The 16,029-nt window shown below is 39.3% G+C and overlaps 4 protein-coding genes across 7 annotated transcripts in view; 2 read left to right on the top strand and 2 right to left on the bottom strand.

Moving 5' to 3' along the window:
- The first annotated feature begins 373 nt into the window (after window positions 1–373).
- Window positions 374–7,176, top strand: spout1 (SPOUT domain containing methyltransferase 1). Its single transcript, XM_088615107.1, has 12 exons — window positions 374–475; window positions 686–725; window positions 887–1,006; window positions 1,195–1,354; window positions 1,709–1,798; window positions 2,578–2,627; window positions 3,715–3,845; window positions 4,867–4,939; window positions 5,210–5,308; window positions 5,589–5,691; window positions 6,511–6,658; window positions 7,034–7,176. The coding sequence occupies exons 1-12, from the start codon at window positions 428–430 to the stop codon at window positions 7,106–7,108; spliced, it is 1,137 nt and encodes a 378-aa protein (XP_088471233.1). The 5' UTR covers window positions 374–427; the 3' UTR covers window positions 7,109–7,176.
- A 572-nt stretch (window positions 7,177–7,748) lies between these two features.
- Window positions 7,749–10,007, bottom strand: endog (endonuclease G). Its single transcript, XM_088615112.1, has 3 exons — window positions 9,248–10,007; window positions 8,815–8,924; window positions 7,749–8,274 (listed from the first exon to the last, which is right to left on the bottom strand). Exons 1-3 carry the CDS (start codon window positions 9,788–9,790, stop codon window positions 7,992–7,994), a joined length of 936 nt encoding a protein of 311 aa, XP_088471238.1. The 5' UTR covers window positions 9,791–10,007; the 3' UTR covers window positions 7,749–7,991.
- Window positions 8,843–16,029, top strand: part of miga2 (mitoguardin 2) — a 54,488-nt gene continuing 47,301 nt past the window's right edge. Inside the window, exons 1-2 of the mRNA XM_088615103.1 lie at window positions 8,843–8,966; window positions 11,518–11,614. The gene's annotated coding sequence lies outside the window, so the exon portion shown is untranslated. The remainder of the gene's footprint in view (window positions 8,967–11,517; window positions 11,615–16,029) is intronic.
- LOC148644007 (globoside alpha-1,3-N-acetylgalactosaminyltransferase 1-like) lies at window positions 10,093–15,759 on the bottom strand. Of its 4 annotated transcripts, XM_088615108.1 has the most exons (7): window positions 15,618–15,759; window positions 14,852–14,912; window positions 14,636–14,692; window positions 14,368–14,415; window positions 12,646–12,681; window positions 11,842–11,976; window positions 10,093–11,111 (listed from the first exon to the last, which is right to left on the bottom strand). In XM_088615108.1, exons 1-7 carry the CDS (start codon window positions 15,625–15,627, stop codon window positions 10,424–10,426), a joined length of 1,035 nt encoding a protein of 344 aa, XP_088471234.1. In that variant the 5' UTR covers window positions 15,628–15,759; the 3' UTR covers window positions 10,093–10,423. The 4 variants fall into 4 exon arrangements, with proteins under 4 accessions (XP_088471234.1, XP_088471235.1, XP_088471236.1 ...); XM_088615109.1 differs by lacking the exon at window positions 14,636–14,692; XM_088615110.1 differs by lacking the exon at window positions 14,852–14,912.

Raw genomic sequence — 16,029 nt, 5'->3', positions numbered from 1 at the left:
TAAAGCGCTTTGAGTGGAGTGCTCAGAAAAGGAGGGGAGTCCCCATTACCTGTAAAGCGCTTTGAGTGGAGTGCTCAGAAAAGCGCTATATAAGTGTAAGCAATTATTAATTATTATGATTAAATCCATAAGGGTAGCTTCTAAGAACTCAGATATTTGTGGATGTTTTTGGATGTAGAGTAATCTTGATTGCGTTCAAAGAATGAATTGAAACGTAATTTAATTTTAATATAGTCTATGAAGTTGCACTATACAGTACATATGCACAGCGTCAATTCAAGGACTTGAAAAACCTTTACTAAGACTTGAAAGTCTTTACTATTAACGCCTCACTCCTCCTCTGCAACTTTCATGTCCAATCAGAAAAGAGATCTGTCGGAAGTTTTTCTGCGGACACCGGAAATATAGTCGGCATGGTTGTTTAAAGATGTCCGAAAGCACAGTACTAGGAAAGCATAAGCTTTCACCAAACGTGGTATGTTATGCCAAACGTTATCAAATAATGTTTCAGAAATGGACGATGAATATTTTTTTAGGTGTCGCATTAACAATTAAAAAAATTATCAGAACGTAGATGTCATTTTTAAACCTAATTGTAGCTGCATTTACTTAACCAACCACGTTAGATGCAAGAAAATGCATTTCGTCGCAATAAACCTAAATACATTTTACTTTTTCCCTCCAGGGTGACCAGAAGATCGATTGGAAAAAGAGGAATGCTGAAAGTGAGTGGTCCTTACGCGTTTTATGATTAATATATTAGTGAACAGTACAAGTGATCAGAAGTGTTTCTAGTTGAGTAAGATATATCGCTAAGAAAACACATTATTCGCGCATGTTGCTACAGTTGCAGGTTTCTTCTTAATGGATCTCTTTTAAATCACAGGAAAAGAGCAGAAAAAGAGGATCCGAGAAGCGAAGCTTATTAAAAAGCTTGAGAAACAGAGGCAGAAAGAAGAGCAAGAGCTGACAGAAAAATTGCAGAAAGAAGACAAGATAAGGAAAGGTAGGCGGTAATTCTTCAATATGGGACATTTCAATGTTTATGTGTAACACAGTGTTGAGCAGTTAATCAGACACGCTAAATCAAAAGGCCACTGAGAGTCATTAGATGATTGTTTTTAACCTGCCTTGAAAATGTAACTAGCTTTTAGCTAGCTCCGAAAATGATTGTCATGTTGGTTCTGATTGCAGGTCGCCATTACACAGTCAGCATTGCCTTGCCTGGGTCAGTGCTGGACAATGCCCAGTCTCCTGAACTGCGAACTTACCTGGCCGGGCAGATAGCCCGAGCCTGCACTGTCTTCTGTGTCGACGAGATTGTGGTGTTTGACGAGCAAGGGGAAGATGCAAAGTAAGCCTGAAGACTCTCCGGGTCTTGTTTCAGAATCATCAGTTGTTTGTAGAAGTGATTGCTTTTCATAGGTAACATGCTCTGATCTGTGGGTTTTACCTCATTAGTTATTGAATGTTTGCAGCCACCTACTGTAAACTTTAATCACAGAGTTAAATGGTTTGATGCACCACTGCGTGGCATTCAATTGTGTGTTTGGAGGACTGTGGTAGTTTTTGCATCAATACAATTGTTACTCCCTGAAAGATCTTTGGCTATTTATTGTTGTTTATAGAACAGTGAGACTTCATACACTGGCATAAGAGAATGAAAAATTCAAAATGATACCACTGACATTATTTTCTTTGCATTCAGGAGTGTGGAAGGCGAGTTTAAAGGGATTGGAAAGAAGGGTCAAGCCTGTGTGCAGCTCGCACGCATCCTACAGTACCTGGAATGCCCACAGTAAGTTAGAACGTTCTACAGCTAGAAACAAAACCATTGAAGACTTTCACTATTTAGATGCACAAGGCATTTTTCAGACTTGTCTTTATATAGATGTACTGGTTTCTAACTCAATTATTCCAGCACTGCAGTCAATAATTGGAGCTGCCTGGTCAATAGTTGTACTGTAGAAATATTTTAGTGGGTAAAAATGTTTCAGAAGTCTCCACGGCCGAAACGTTGTGTTTTCTTTCTTCTCTTTTCAGCATGGAATAAAACGATTTCTTGTTCCTGTAAAAATATTTTTTGACATAAAAAGGCTGTCCAGCCTTGGTCCTGGACGATAAGTGTGTATATAAGGTCTTTAGATGCCATTACAGCAGTAGCATCTAAATAACGGACTGAAAGTATGAAAAAAGGCTGAAGGTTGTTGGTCCAAATAAAACAATAATAAGCACATTTAGGTCATTAAGAACTTATATGGCTTAAAACTGCAAATACACTGGCCCTTCAGGACTAGGATTAGACAGCTATGATCTAGGTGCATTGTAATAGTTTTTCACACATAGACTTATAAATTAGTTCAGGTGGGTTTGAATTTACAACTGTTTTTTTTGCCTCAATGAAATCGAGGGTCACCATGCAATTTTGGTTTGCTTAGCTGTGCTGATTTACTCTTTAAATGTGCTGTATTAATTAAAGAAAATATGCCAAATAATAAGATTCCATTTCTGCTTCTGACTCGCTCTCACTTGCTTGTGGTTTGTGTTTGAGAATTTGCCATTTCTGTTTCTGTCCAGGTACTTGCGCAAGTCTTTCTTTCCAAAGCACCAAGACCTGCAGTTTGCTGGTGAGTTCATGTCACTGTTATGAATGAGTAAAATGTTTTTTTTTTCTTTATAAAGAAATAGAAAAAAAAAAGAGTGAAGTTAGAGTAGGTAGCTGTGTCAGCATCTGTAGGGACCAAAGAAACAGGTAAAGGTATATTCAAACTTCCAGCCGTGGTGCCTTCTTCAGTGTGAAGCCACCTGAAGAAGCCACCCCAGAAAAGAAAAATAATATTGAAATTGGCATCTTCATGAACATTTTTACCAGACAGCTGCATTTGCCTGTGACCCTTATTCACCCAGAAGAGGCCTGCTAACCACATCTCTACTAATGGTTCAATTTGAATCAAAGCCCCCTGTTTGAAGTCTTCTCAACCAGCTTCATATAGATAGATAGATACTTTATTGATCCCGTGAGGGAAATTGCAGTGCAACAGCAGCTTTACACAGACAACACAGCCACAGTGTAACGAATGATACAATAATAATAATAGTACAATACATACAATACAATCAGTACAGTGAGGGGTGCACTAAAAGAGTTACTCGCAGTCCGGACACACAAAGAACAAACTAGAACAGAACAGTACGCAGAAAAATTGTATCGCACATATGAATATAAATATAGATGTAAATATAGATATAAATATAAATTTATTGCACGGGTCCCTGGCATATATTGCACAAAAAATGGTTGTAAACGGGAAAAGAAAGAGAACAGATGTAGCAGAAGATGTGTAGATGCGTTCAGTCCAGAAACAGGTCACTGTCAATGTTGCCTCTGCCCAGACGCAAGGTGGATGCGTTGTACAGTCTTATGGCAGAAGGCAAGAATGACAGAGGTCATTGCTTGCTAGCTCTGTCATTGGGTCTCACCTGGACCCCTTGGAGGTAGTGACTGAGAGGAGAATGGTGTCCAAACTAGAGGCCATCATGGACAACATCTCCCATCCCCTCTATGACAGGCTTGTAGAAATGAAGAGCACGTTCAGCAATAGACTGATTCATCCACGGTGCGACAGGGAGCGCTACAGGAGGTCATTCTTGCCTTCTGCCATAAGACTGTGGTTTTCATGAAAAAGGAAAACGAAGGCTTGCTTTTCTTTCCAGGGTTGTTGAACCCCTTGGACAGCCCTCATCACATGAGGACAGATGAGGAGGCAGAGTTTCGGGAAGGAGTGGTTTTGGATCGGCCAAGCAGGCCTGGGAAGGGCTCTTTTGTAAACTGTGGCATGAGAAAGGTGGGCAGTCCAAGGGAGTGGGTGAACCATGTAAAAACAAAGGGAAATTTGCAGATTAAAGAATAATACTGGCGTTGAGCATCTTTTTTCAAGGCATGGTAGATCAGCTGGTGTAATGAGATTTTCTTTCCTTCTAAGGGTTAAGATACTTGTATAGATTTTCTGTTTATGCTGATGATGACTATGACAGCTTGGGTGAGGCTCTATACAACACGCTTTAGCAACTTTATCTCTGTATTATACACTGCTTTTTAATTAAAATAAGGCTCTCGTAAGTGTTTCAATTCCTAATGGGTGCCACAAAATCTATATTAGAAGCTGCAAGCACCCATATAGCTCCCATGACATGGATTGAAACCAAACTGTCGGTCTCACCTGTCTAACACTTGCACCAGTTTTGCATGTGACAGTATTTGAATTCCTGTCATGGTGCCACCTACAGACCCTTTTAAAAGCATTTTTTATTGGCTGTTGATGTCCTTCTTGGTTTATAGAATTAATTTTTACGATTTCACATCTACATTTCTCCCCTGACAAAGATCACAATTCCAAAATTATACTTAAATCGTGCTGGTGATTGGAGAGAAAATGAAAAAAATAAAATTGAATATAGCCACTATATTACACAACTAATCGGCTTTATTTACATGTGGGAAATATATGCATTACATTTTTACTGCTCAGTTAAGTTTAATAAATTCGCAATAGTGAACAAAGAAATCTACAACATATGCAAATTCAATAGTGTTTATGAAAGTTTTAGTTTCTGAAAATCATGTAAATCCTAGTATGGTGGATATTTCAAGTAATTCAACAACAGCATGTTCACTGTGGTAGAGATCCGTATGGCTCTAATAGTGTATGACGTTTTATTAATTTTGCACAATTGTTTTTAACAAAGGATTTTGTTTGCTCCACGATGGCCAATTTGAATTGACTAAAAAAGATCGAATTAATAATAATTCAGTAGAAAACTTAATAATACCTAAACCCGTGTTTCTATTTGTGGTTATTTCCATAGGAAGTGAGGATTGACCGAAGACTTCAGGCTGGTCTGAGGGTTACAGTACACCTAGATAAAAACCAGAGTGCAGGTAATCAACCTTACTGTCACCACAGACAGCAAAGAATTGTAGCAAACCATGTAAATCAGCAACTACTGATGGCTGAGAAGTTAAGAGAAATTGGTTTTTAAAAAATAACAAATCAGGAATGTCAGTGGACTAAATTGCTTCTTTTCTTTTTATAATAATAAAGCTGAAGGTTTGTTTTAGTTTCAGGAAATGTGAAGTTTTTTTTTTTAATCGGAATGCGTGCCTGCTGTTTTTCCTGAACTTTAAGAGCGTGTCTGTTTGTTTGTTCAGAAAGCAAAGTCCATAAAGGGGTTGTAGTGGCACCTCATGTCCCTCGAACAGAAGCTGGACTGTACTGGGGTTACAGTGTCCGTCTGGCGTCATGCCTCAGTAAGTCAGAGCTGTTTTTTATAAACTAGCACAGCCCCTCCCAATCAGAGAGCCAGCATACTAGTAAGAAATTATTACTGCTGTTTGTTCGTTTGTATTTAACCAAGGAAGCATTAAAGGGCTAATTAGAAATAATCAGCCGTAATCAGACGTAATTCTGTGGAAAACATGGTAGGACTTACGTGTTTGTGCCCTTGTAGTTTTTTACAATTAGAACAATATAAACTTACCATGAGAAAGTTATATTTGCAGTCTTATCATTTCTTTATGATCTGTGTAGGCAACGTGTTTGCAGAATGCCCATACAAGGAAGGGTACGATTTGACAATTGGCACGTCGGAGAGAGGATCCAGTATCGACGACGTAACCCTTTCCCCTTTTAAGTAAGCTTCATGCTCGGTTTCATTGTGTTCCCCTGGAAAGTGAGCAGTTTTTGAGAAGGACTGTATTTATTTCAGATTTATTTATGGCAGATACTCTCTTTGGAATTCTGTGCACTGATTTCAAACTGGCTCCTGCCTCGGATGGGCTGGATCTTTTAAGCTGTCACTAAAATTATGAACAAATGATCTGTGTTACGAAATAGTTTACAAATATTGCATAATTGCTACAGCTCTTGAAGCAAGATTCTGTAAAACATTACATGCCAAAACACGATAATTTAGAATTAAACTAAGAAGAATATTTGTTATATTTCCTAATAAGAATGTGTGAACAACTGAAATTACTTTATAAACCTCAGTCTATTGCTACTGGTCAGTTAAAGATATATATTTTGCTATATTTATTAAAAAGTGATGTATGTATATGTAGACATTTAGCAGCAACCAGACAACAATATCACCTGACTTCACTTAATATTATTTTTTTTTTAGTAAAAATGTCTAGAAATGAGAATCTAACCCCAGGTTGGACCAAAATTGTAAACTACTAATAAAAAAAGTTAAATTGATTAGAAGAAATGACCTTTGTACTGCTGTATTATTTGAAAAATTATAGAATTATTGAAACCTAGGGCCACTGTGTAATTGTATTGAGTCATCTAGGTAGAAAATGGTATATTTATTTTTTGATTGTGTGAAGGACATCATTCCACAAACATAGTTGAGAACTGTCCCAAAGGGAGTCAGGAGTGAGGTTTTCCAGCAGAGCAGGCTGCTTGTTTTCTGCTTGTCTGTAACCTAATACGCTGTTTTCTTCAGTCACGTGCTGATAGTGTTTGGAGGGCTGCAAGGCTTGGAAGCAAGTGTGGATGTTGACCAGAACCTGGAGGTCACTGACCCAAGTGTTTTGTTTGACCTCTATCTCAACACCTGTCCTGGTCAGGGCAGCAGGACGATACGCACTGAGGTACATAATGAGGCACAGCAGTCATGTTTATTTTTTACATAATATTTTTTTTGTGATGAAACTTTTCTCTCCATTTGCTCTTCTTACAGTGCAAATATTGCAAAACTGACTTGTAATGTTATTATACTAAACCTTTAATGTATATTACCTTTTAAGAGTCAACACAAACTTAAGACAGCAACCACTTTCAAGTAAAAGGGAATGGAAGATCTGTTTGCCATATTTCTTTATACTCTTATGTTTAAGATGTGATATACGTAGTATTTTTGAGTATAAAAAGTTAATTCTTAAGGCTTGGGTGCTCCTGTGCCAGTGTTGATAGCCAGTGCTCTATACTGTCACCTGACTTTCTGAATTGTTCTTTTCTGCTTTCAGGAAGCCATCCTCATTACTCTGTCTGGCCTTAGACCCAAACTTGCAACAACTGTTCAGAGCGCAGCTACAGACTGACTGCTGCAAGAATATGAATTTTCACAATATGCTTCATTTTCCATAAAGCGTGTGAAAGCAATGGCAAACACTGGAGTATTGTTTGTCTATTTATTTTTTGCGAGATTGTTTTTCAGCACCCTAGACTGACAGGAATTCCCTTCAGCTTTATTTGTTACAAAGAATAACATGTAGGGATCATTCCAAGTTTCAGTGTGAATGGGGTTGTGATGTATGATAATATTAGGGAACAAGATCATGTATTTTTTTACAGAGTAAGAAGCTGATTTCATAGCACAACAAAGGAAATGTAATAGCTCCTCCTGAATTAAATGGAAGTTCCTTAGTAGTGTACTCCCTAATCCCACCTTTAAATTCATAGCATTGGGAAAAAATATCTTCTATGTTAGGAGTATTTTCCTGGTAGTTTCCAAGATGCTTAGAAACCAGCCTGGGGTGTTTATTTCTTAATGAAGGTGTGATTTTCATGATTTTACAAAATTGTATTATATTAAAGCCATGTCCAAACATTCAGTGTAATCCATTAAAAGTACTGTATTAGGCCCATCATCATTGGTGTTAACTGTGCTTTCATTACTTGTGGAACAAAAACTGGTTAAGGTGGTGTATGTACATGAAACGGACATAAATATAGCAGAGGTTTGTTGTTCAGGTTTATTACAAAATTAAAATACATAAATTATTTCATCTTTTAAATAACACCCGTTTAAAGTCTTTAAAATCACCCCATCTGTTTGCCCTTATTAGCTTTTGATTTACACCATGCAAATTAAAACACCCACGTTAACTTATTTTACAAGCTTCAGGAGTTCACAGTTTGGAAAAGCATACCTGGATCTTAAAGAACCAGATGCTTCTTTGCATGTCAGTGTTGTGGGTGGCTTCACTGTCCCCCGGCAGTGATCGCCCGGAGGCTGCCAGTGCTTTTCAGGATGTTGGGCACAAAGAGAAGCCCAGAGGCTCTCTCGATGCTCTCGATGGGCACGAGGAAGCGCTCCAGCGGGATCTTGTCGTCCACAGGCGCGTTGGGCATCACGTACGAACGGAGCTCCACCTCGCCTTTGTGCTTCTCCAGAATGACCACCTTGAAGAAGTGTGTGGGCACCGCCACATTGTTCTTCCCCAGCACTTGGTATTTCACATATACCTTCCCATCTGGCTCCTGTCTGGATTACCAGGTGCAGATCAAATGTTACTGGACGTGTACTGGTTCATTCGGAACAGCAGGCTCGATTTTCAGTGAAAACGAGCGCTTTGGTGTTGTTTTTAAACATGCCATGCAAAGTAACTTCGATTTCACAATCTCTGAGCAGAAGGCGTTTGTGTCTGTTCCTACTAAAGTCAATGAAGACATTACACAAATCGGTACCACTTGGCTATTAATTTGTTTGGGGAAGGAAAAAAAAAATCAATCATTGGGGAAAAATACAGACAAGCCCTGCTGTAAAACAGGTTATGAAATCAAGAAGCAGACAAAAAGGTCACGTACTGACTTGTCAATAAAAGAATAATTCTTAGATTCTGGTACATCTGCACCTGACAAATTTCGAGTTTAGAATAGGTCCAAAATATATATTTTTTTATTATTAAGACTTCTATAAAGTTCTCTTTCCAACCTATTCAGGAAGATAAATTACAAAACGAATTTCGAAACTGGCATTAACCATCCTGGAAGCTGGTCATTACAGGACGTTGCCTGGTCTCACCTGGGTAAATACAGTGGCCCCGTGCAAACAAACACGTTCTGGTAATGTCTGGTAAGCGCGCGGCAGTACTTCTCCAAGTTATTCCACGCGTTCTGGTTTAAATGCGGATTCTGTGGAAAAAAATACATGAATACAAGAGTCACCCCGAGAAGGTAAGCATTAAGAACCGAAGTGACGTGTTCATTATATGATAATGTTAAAACCGGACTGCAGTTTTTTTTTGCTACGCGAGAAATGTTTTTCACTTTAATATTGCACAGCCGCGACTTGACTTCCTAACTTTTTAGTTAGTAAACGTCATTCGCGACAGCGCTCAATTTCGTCCTCAAGTTTCAATCAGTTTTTTACAATCAAAATCATAATTGTCATGGCATAGGATTCTCCTGTGGAGTCATTGTAAGGAAGCAACATTATTTTAGAAGTTTCGACTTGCCTGTGGCGCAACGTTACTGAGGTAAAACGTCTCTTCCATCGCTTTTTGGCTCCATTTGTGATTTGCCGCGGCGGCCAGGTGACCCCTATCGAAGCCGCTGCCTTTGTAATCTGCGTTCGCCGCCCTGTGATAACTGTGCACAGTGTCGTCCTCTTTAAAATCGCAGAACTTTCTATCGGAGTCTCCTGTCAAGGTCTCCCCGTTAAGCTGTTCAATTACCCAGTGCGCAGTCCTGTTTCTGGAGTCGTAGGAGACAACGTAAGACTCCCTGGTTTTTATGTTGGACAGGGAAGGAAAACCATATTTCATCACTGACGTGGCTCTAGACGTTCCGGCCAGATTCTTCTGATAATGCGTAAGGTCTGTAGCTAAAGCGTCCACACTTGGAATAGGGAGGACTGGAATTCTTTTAAGAACTCCATCCAGCTGCCCCTGCGTCCCGAGTCCTTCTGATTTCAATCCCACCCAAGCAGCGCCTATCCCCGCTCCCACGGTCAAGGACACGGCAGAAACGAAATATTTAGAATTTAAAATTCTGTGCATTATTTATTCCAAATCTAAGACAAATATCTGTGCGTTTCTTTAGGTATACTATATATGCCAGGTTAATAATCGCCCACCACCTGTTAAACGTTTCGAACGCGTTACAGTGTGACACCGGCACAGTCAATCTGTCGCAAGATAATGACGTGTAAACTTTCCATTGAAGGTGTTTGGCCGCGTTCCGGTGGCTCAGAAGCCATTCTTCTAGTGCCCTCGTGTGACGTCATTAAGATGTGCTTGTATTTACCATGTTTCTGTGTAGCTCAGAAACGCTGTTAAGTCTGCAAATAAGAATCAATAACCAAAGGAAGACGCCCGTTTTCTATTTACCAGTCATTTCTGTTATACATCATCTTATAAGGACGTATTTGTATTTGGGGGATGGTGTATGACGTCAAATGGTGCTCAGATAGCGCAGCAAGCTCTTTCCCGCAGCCCCTGCTGCTTCAAAGGTTCAACTTGTGCTGTGTGAATATTGAAACATTCCCTCCTCAAACAAAAATCATTTTGAGTTTTCACGACAGGCTTTGTGTAATCGTTAAAAATCAAAAGCTTCAGGTAAAAAGCAGTTGTTTTAGGAGACCAAATGATACTAACGGGCTTATCAACTTAAAAAGCTTTGTCCTTAGATTCCTAATTGTCCCGAACCTCTGCGTAGTTTTTCTTCACTGTTGAAAAGCGGACGAGTTTTATCTCTTGGGGCTGAGGTTTCTCGTCATCCCACAGGTATTCTGGAGACAGCAGCGTAGTGGGCTTGTTATAAATAAAGTATTTATTGAGGTGACTCTCTTCCTGCCAGACGGCTTCAATATTATTTGCTTTGTCTACCAAAATGTTCCTGTAACAGGTCCTGGTCAGCCTATAAACGTTTTCAGGTAGCCCTCCAAACACGGCTCCGCCGTAGTAGAAATCGCCCTGGTCCAGGGGAATGTTTGCCTGGGAGGCAGGCCGGCGCTCGTATGGAAAGTTCTCCCGGGAGACCTTGTAGTACCCAGGATGAATTGCAGCCACCAGGTCACCAAACACCTCCGCCCCCCAGCGGCTGTGAAAGAACATGTCCACGTCTAGGCAGTAAATGTACTGGGCTTCTTTGTGGATCTGCTCCTCAATGGTCTTTAGAATGATCCCCATCCTTTGTAAGGAGATCTCCTGCCAGCGGTCGAGTTTGGGCACCTGGATGGTAGTGAGGTTCCGCCCAGAACCCAGGGGCACCTTGGGCACCTCATGAGGCTGGTCAGTGAAGATATAGTACTGAACCCGGAACCCCACTAGGTAGTGCTTCTCTGCTGTCACCAGGAATGCTTTCAGGAAGCGAGTATACCTGGAACAGAGCATAATGGCAAGGTGTAAGAACAGTCTTACTGCGCCAGAGCTCATCAGTAATATGTGGAGGAGTTAACATTAGCTGAAAGTAGATTTTTTTTCTTTCAAAGCTAATCTGTGATGTCAAATTATTTATTTTAGTAGATATTTATATCCTTATTTTATATAGCATATTTTATAAGTACATCCTACTAGAAAATGAAATCATAAGCTTTGCAAATTTAACTTTTTTTAACTTAATAATGCCATATTTTAGTCTTCCGGCTTGATTTATGACTGGGAAGGTAGAAAGACTGAATGTTACAGGACTTTGTTAATAAAGTATGTTTTCTAAATTTCAGCACAAGGGAACCATTTTAATTTCATTCTCACGCGGGACTTTCTTTTTTTCCTACGCACGTCAGCCGTTTCGTTTGTGAGGGTGATGCGAAGATGCAGAATCAGGAATGGAGAAAAGAAGACTGAAATTGGAAGAGGTTACAGAGAAAGGGACAGAAAAAGGTAGGTGAGGTCTGGAATATGGAAAAAAGAGATGGAGTTTATGAGGATGGTTGAGGAGAGGTACTGTAGTGTGATGCAATAAGATATGACGTTGCAGGACAGCCAACCCTACATAAGCAAGAAAACCCAGAGGAAGATTAGTCACCCACAAATACAAAAATAAAAGAAATAATGGCTTCCGTTTCATTATGAAATCACTATCTAATACTTAGTAGTCCAATTGTTACTTTCCAACAGCAAACACAGTGGTTGCTACGGTGATGTTCAGAGGCTTGTAGATGTTGTCAATAACAAAAGGGTCAAAGGTCCCTTCCCAGACAATGGGCGCCAACCATGGAGTGACTGTCCGCACATCTCTCCTCCTGGAACACAAGCCTTGTTCAGGAAAACTATTCAGCCATTACTTAACATTCCCGATCCTATTTAAGATAATACCTTAAAGTTGTCTTATGTTGCACTTGGGTGTAGTAAGCCTTTTTATTATCATATATCATATAATTGACATGAGTGTTGTTGTAACAGTGGATAAGGCGCAGACTTTTAACGAGTTTCAGAGTGAAATTGCCATTAACATCAAGCTCACTCCTAAAAGTAGGATTAATGACCTCTCCAACTAAACATCATGAAAACTGACAATAAATTGTTTTGCTTTACACAGAGCCTAGTAATTTCAATTGCAATGAGACAACATTGAAAAAATACTACTCTTTATTATGACCAAAATGGTAAGGAGTACATTTTACCTACAAATATTTAAAAACGTTTGACATCTATATAATAACTAAGAAAAAAGTAGTTAAAAGTAGTATCGCACATTTTTGTGGGACATTAGAACATAAAATAGGATTAGCTCTAATTATTAGCACTTCTCATATTTTTTTAAACGGGTTAGCACTGCATGATTCATAAGTAAGAGAACCAATACGTTGCATTTCTGAAGCGTAACACAATTCAGCACAATTTAGAGAGGTTTCTAAATATTTTCATGAATGCACTTCATCTTAAACATAATAGAAAAAACAAATACATACGGTGATTCCATCGCATTGGGCTGCTTGAATGTGACACTAGGAAGAAAAACAGTGGTTACGCTAGAAAGCAAGGGGATGACAACGAAGTGCCATTTCCTAATGGCCTCCTCCTATTCCAGCCATATCACTCTGCAACTTACAACAGGCAACCCACTGAAGCTCAGCAGGTGTGAGCCTGGTCAGTACCTGGATGGGAGACCTCCTGGGAAAAACTAAGGTTGCTGCTGGAAGAGGTGTTAGTGGGGCCAGCAGGGGGTGCTCCCCCTGCGGTCCATGTGGGTCCTAATGCCCCAGTATAGTGACAGGGACACTATAATGTAAACAGGTGCCGTCCTTCGGATGAGACATAAAACCGAGGTCCTGACTCTCTGTGGTCATTAAAAATCCCGGGGCGTTTTCTCGAAAAGAGTAGGGGTGTAACCCCGGTGTCCTGGCCAGATTTCCCATTGGCCCTTACCAATCATGGCCTCCTAATAATCCCCCTCTATGAATTGGCTTCATTACTCTGCTCTCCTCCCCACTGAGAGCTGATGTGTGGTGAGCGTTCTGGCGCACTACGGCTGCCGTCGCATCATCCAGGTGGATGCTGCACATTGGTGGTGGTGGATGGGAGTCCCCATTACCTGTAAAGCACTTTGAGTGGAGTGTCCAGAAAAGCGCTATATAAGTGTAAGCAATTATTATTATTATTCAGGGTTTTGAGGGAGCTGGAGCAGCACAAGGCAGGGTACTTGCCTGGACGGGATGCCAGTCAATCACAAGGCACACACAGACACACTCATACTAGGGCCAATTTCCCTTTAAGCCAACTAATCTACCATTATATTTCTGGGCTGTGGGAGTATACTGGAGTACCCAGAGGAAACCCACACGGACATGGGAAGAACATTCAAACATGTTCCTGGCTCCAGACTTGGAACTGGGACCCCAGCACTGCAAGGCAACAATGCTAACCACTGCGCCGTTGTGTTGCCTGGGCTTGCTCATTTAAGGTAGGAAAAAGGTAAATACGCAGGAAAAAATGTAACCACATTACAAGACAAGCTAATCGTCGAGATACGGGTAGCTCACCCTGCAACAATGCAGGATGTTGTGTTGTTACTCTTTGTTTGTGAGTAACAAACTGGTGTTTCCAGTGTCTGGTCTCCATATCGGCGAGCCAGCAATGCTAACCACTGTGCGATTGTGCTGCCCACAATGAAGTATCATTACTGAATAACTTTGACAAATGGATTCCACAGATGGAATTCAACACAGAGGCATACATCTTTTATAAAGCACACCAAAGCACACAGATGTCCTTCGGACTTTTAAAAAAGGCCTTTTTATTGCGAGACAATGCATTTTCATATAGTATTGACACTAGTGAATCAGTGACATGGCTTTAGGTCACTTTAGTGAGACATGCTTGCACTCGTAAGTTTTTGTTCCTTGGCCATTTTTATTGTCCTGTAAACATTGGATGTACAGCTCTTCTTGGTTTCACAATGATTTATTCTATTACTGTTTATCCTTGGAGAATTCAGTTTAAATAAAAAAAAAAAAACATTTCATTTTGGTCTTAAATTTGGAATTTTCTGCTGGTTAATCTGCTGTACGTTTTCTCTGAAAGTTTAATTCATCAGACGTCTTCAGTCTATTCCTGTCTCTCTATTAAGGCTGTCTATTAAAGTTTTTAAGAATATTGGAATAAAAAGTAACTTCTGTGAAAATCTGACTTACCTCTGTGACAAGCTACCCTTTTTCATTATGCTTTTTCTCAACACGAGCCTGCAAAGGGGATAAGGCAGAACAGAGTCAACATTATGGTCATTTAATCCAAAATGTATAAATAAAAATAGCTGTAGCAGGATGTATCATAATCTGCACCTAAAAATGTGTAAATAAACTATATTCAATATACTAAAAATAATTAAGATCCAATAGTCATTTATCTGTTTAACTATGTATTTAGTCTGTAATACAATACTGTAAAAAAATTCAATCATACTCATGGTCTAGACATGGCAGTGGAACTACTCTGAAGTGAGTCGTTGAAGGCTTGAACCTAGTGGAGACATGAATACTTAATTGAATTAAAGAGTTCAAACATTTTTGTTTAATGGCAATACAGGTTAATGTAAAGAATAATTTCTTATTCTAAAGCTTCTAACAAATTAAATATTCTATTATAACAACGAGCAATATCAATACCAGTATACCTTACCAGTAGACGGAAAATATTCCAAACATGGCAAGACAAACAGTGCCCAAAATGACCAGTTTACCTAAATGAAATGAAGGTTATTTAAGGCAATATTAACATTTCGTATTTATTTATTGTAAGCCTGTTGTAGTTAGCTACGCTATATACTTATTAACGGTCTTAACCAGCCCGCTGAATGAACTACATGCTACTTTGCCTTTTAAATCATGTGGAACGTACAATAAGTAACTTAAGGAATGGGGACGATGCTTTATTTCTGTTATTTTATACAGTGTCTAGTAACATTTCTATGTTACAGCACCCGCCAATATTATACGTAATTTAACGAGGATAAAACAAAAATATTAAAAAGGTGCAGATGCTTTCACTCGTAGCCAAGGTTTTAAAGCCACAAAGAGCAATGGCGTTTAAGCAACAACCATTTTGCAATTAATACTAATGTATTTTTATTTTAATTTCTATTTAAAGTGAGCGTACCTTTTTTATTACATAGAGATACCACGTATAATAAATTATGGATAGCCTGAAAAGCTTTTTTCGCAATAACTCAAACGAATAAATCTATATAGGCGTCGCACATGCGCCCAGCGTTTTTATTATTGAAAGTATTGATTTCATTATTGACTTTACAAGTAGGAGTCAAAAAGTAGAAATAAACGATGTTGTTTTTTAACTTAAGTGTTCGTTGGTCTTTCCTGCAGACCTAAAATGCATGTACTGTACGGTCATTAAGGATTAAAACGAGTGTCACTATGACAAACTGTACCTTTGCTCATCCTTTCCTCCCTTACTAAAACCGTGTCCTCCTCGGTCTGTATTAGCACACAAGCGCAACCACACCCGTGTTCTGTTGTTAATGTGCCCTACAGAGGCGTTGTGTTCTCACGCAGACGGCGCAGTCCCCGCGGATCCCTGAATGGAAATAAAAATACATTGTACTGTTTATTATTTGCTAGGGATTTTACTATCCTGATTTTCACTGTTTAAAACGATGAAATGATGATATGAATAACGCTATGAAGATCATTTGAAAATATTAAAATATAAAATATAAAAATATTAAAACGTTTGACAAGGACCTACCTTTAGAGTGCCCAGGAGTGAGTAAATGTTACTCTGTAAGGGTTAAATCCCACATCAATACAGTTCTGGTGGATCAAGAAAGCTGAATCAAGAAA

Source organism: Lepisosteus platostomus, chromosome 21 (assembly GCF_059453375.1).
Source record: "Lepisosteus platostomus isolate fLepPlt1 chromosome 21, fLepPlt1.hap1, whole genome shotgun sequence".
Taxonomy (NCBI): Eukaryota; Metazoa; Chordata; class Actinopteri; order Semionotiformes; family Lepisosteidae; genus Lepisosteus; species Lepisosteus platostomus.
Note: the sequence above shows the minus strand (reverse complement) of the source record. Positions and strands in the feature narration are given on the sequence as shown.

Excerpts from the sequence above, each read along its gene's own strand:
- spout1 (XM_088615107.1), top strand. The coding sequence starts at position 428 with ATGTCCGAAAGCACAGTACTAGGAAAGCATAAGCTTTCACCAAACGTG. Across the intron at positions 1,799-2,577 it reads CAGTACCTGGAATGCCCACA|GTACTTGCGCAAGTCTTTCT; the intron begins GTAAGTTAGAAC and ends GTTTCTGTCCAG. Across the intron at positions 4,940-5,209 it reads AGATAAAAACCAGAGTGCAG|AAAGCAAAGTCCATAAAGGG; the intron begins GTAATCAACCTT and ends TTGTTTGTTCAG.
- endog (XM_088615112.1), bottom strand. The coding sequence starts at position 9,790 with ATGCACAGAATTTTAAATTCTAAATATTTCGTTTCTGCCGTGTCCTTG. Across the intron at positions 8,925-9,247 it reads TCAGTAACGTTGCGCCACAG|AATCCGCATTTAAACCAGAA; the intron begins GCAAGTCGAAAC and ends TTTTTTCCACAG. Across the intron at positions 8,275-8,814 it reads GGGCCACTGTATTTACCCAG|ACAGGAGCCAGATGGGAAGG; the intron begins GTGAGACCAGGC and ends CTGGTAATCCAG.
- LOC148644007 (XM_088615108.1), bottom strand. Across the intron at positions 14,693-14,851 it reads GGAATATTTTCCGTCTACTG|GTTCAAGCCTTCAACGACTC; the intron begins GTAAGGTATACT and ends TGTCTCCACTAG. Across the intron at positions 11,977-12,645 it reads CCCAATGCGATGGAATCACC|GAGGAGAGATGTGCGGACAG; the intron begins GTATGTATTTGT and ends CTTGTGTTCCAG.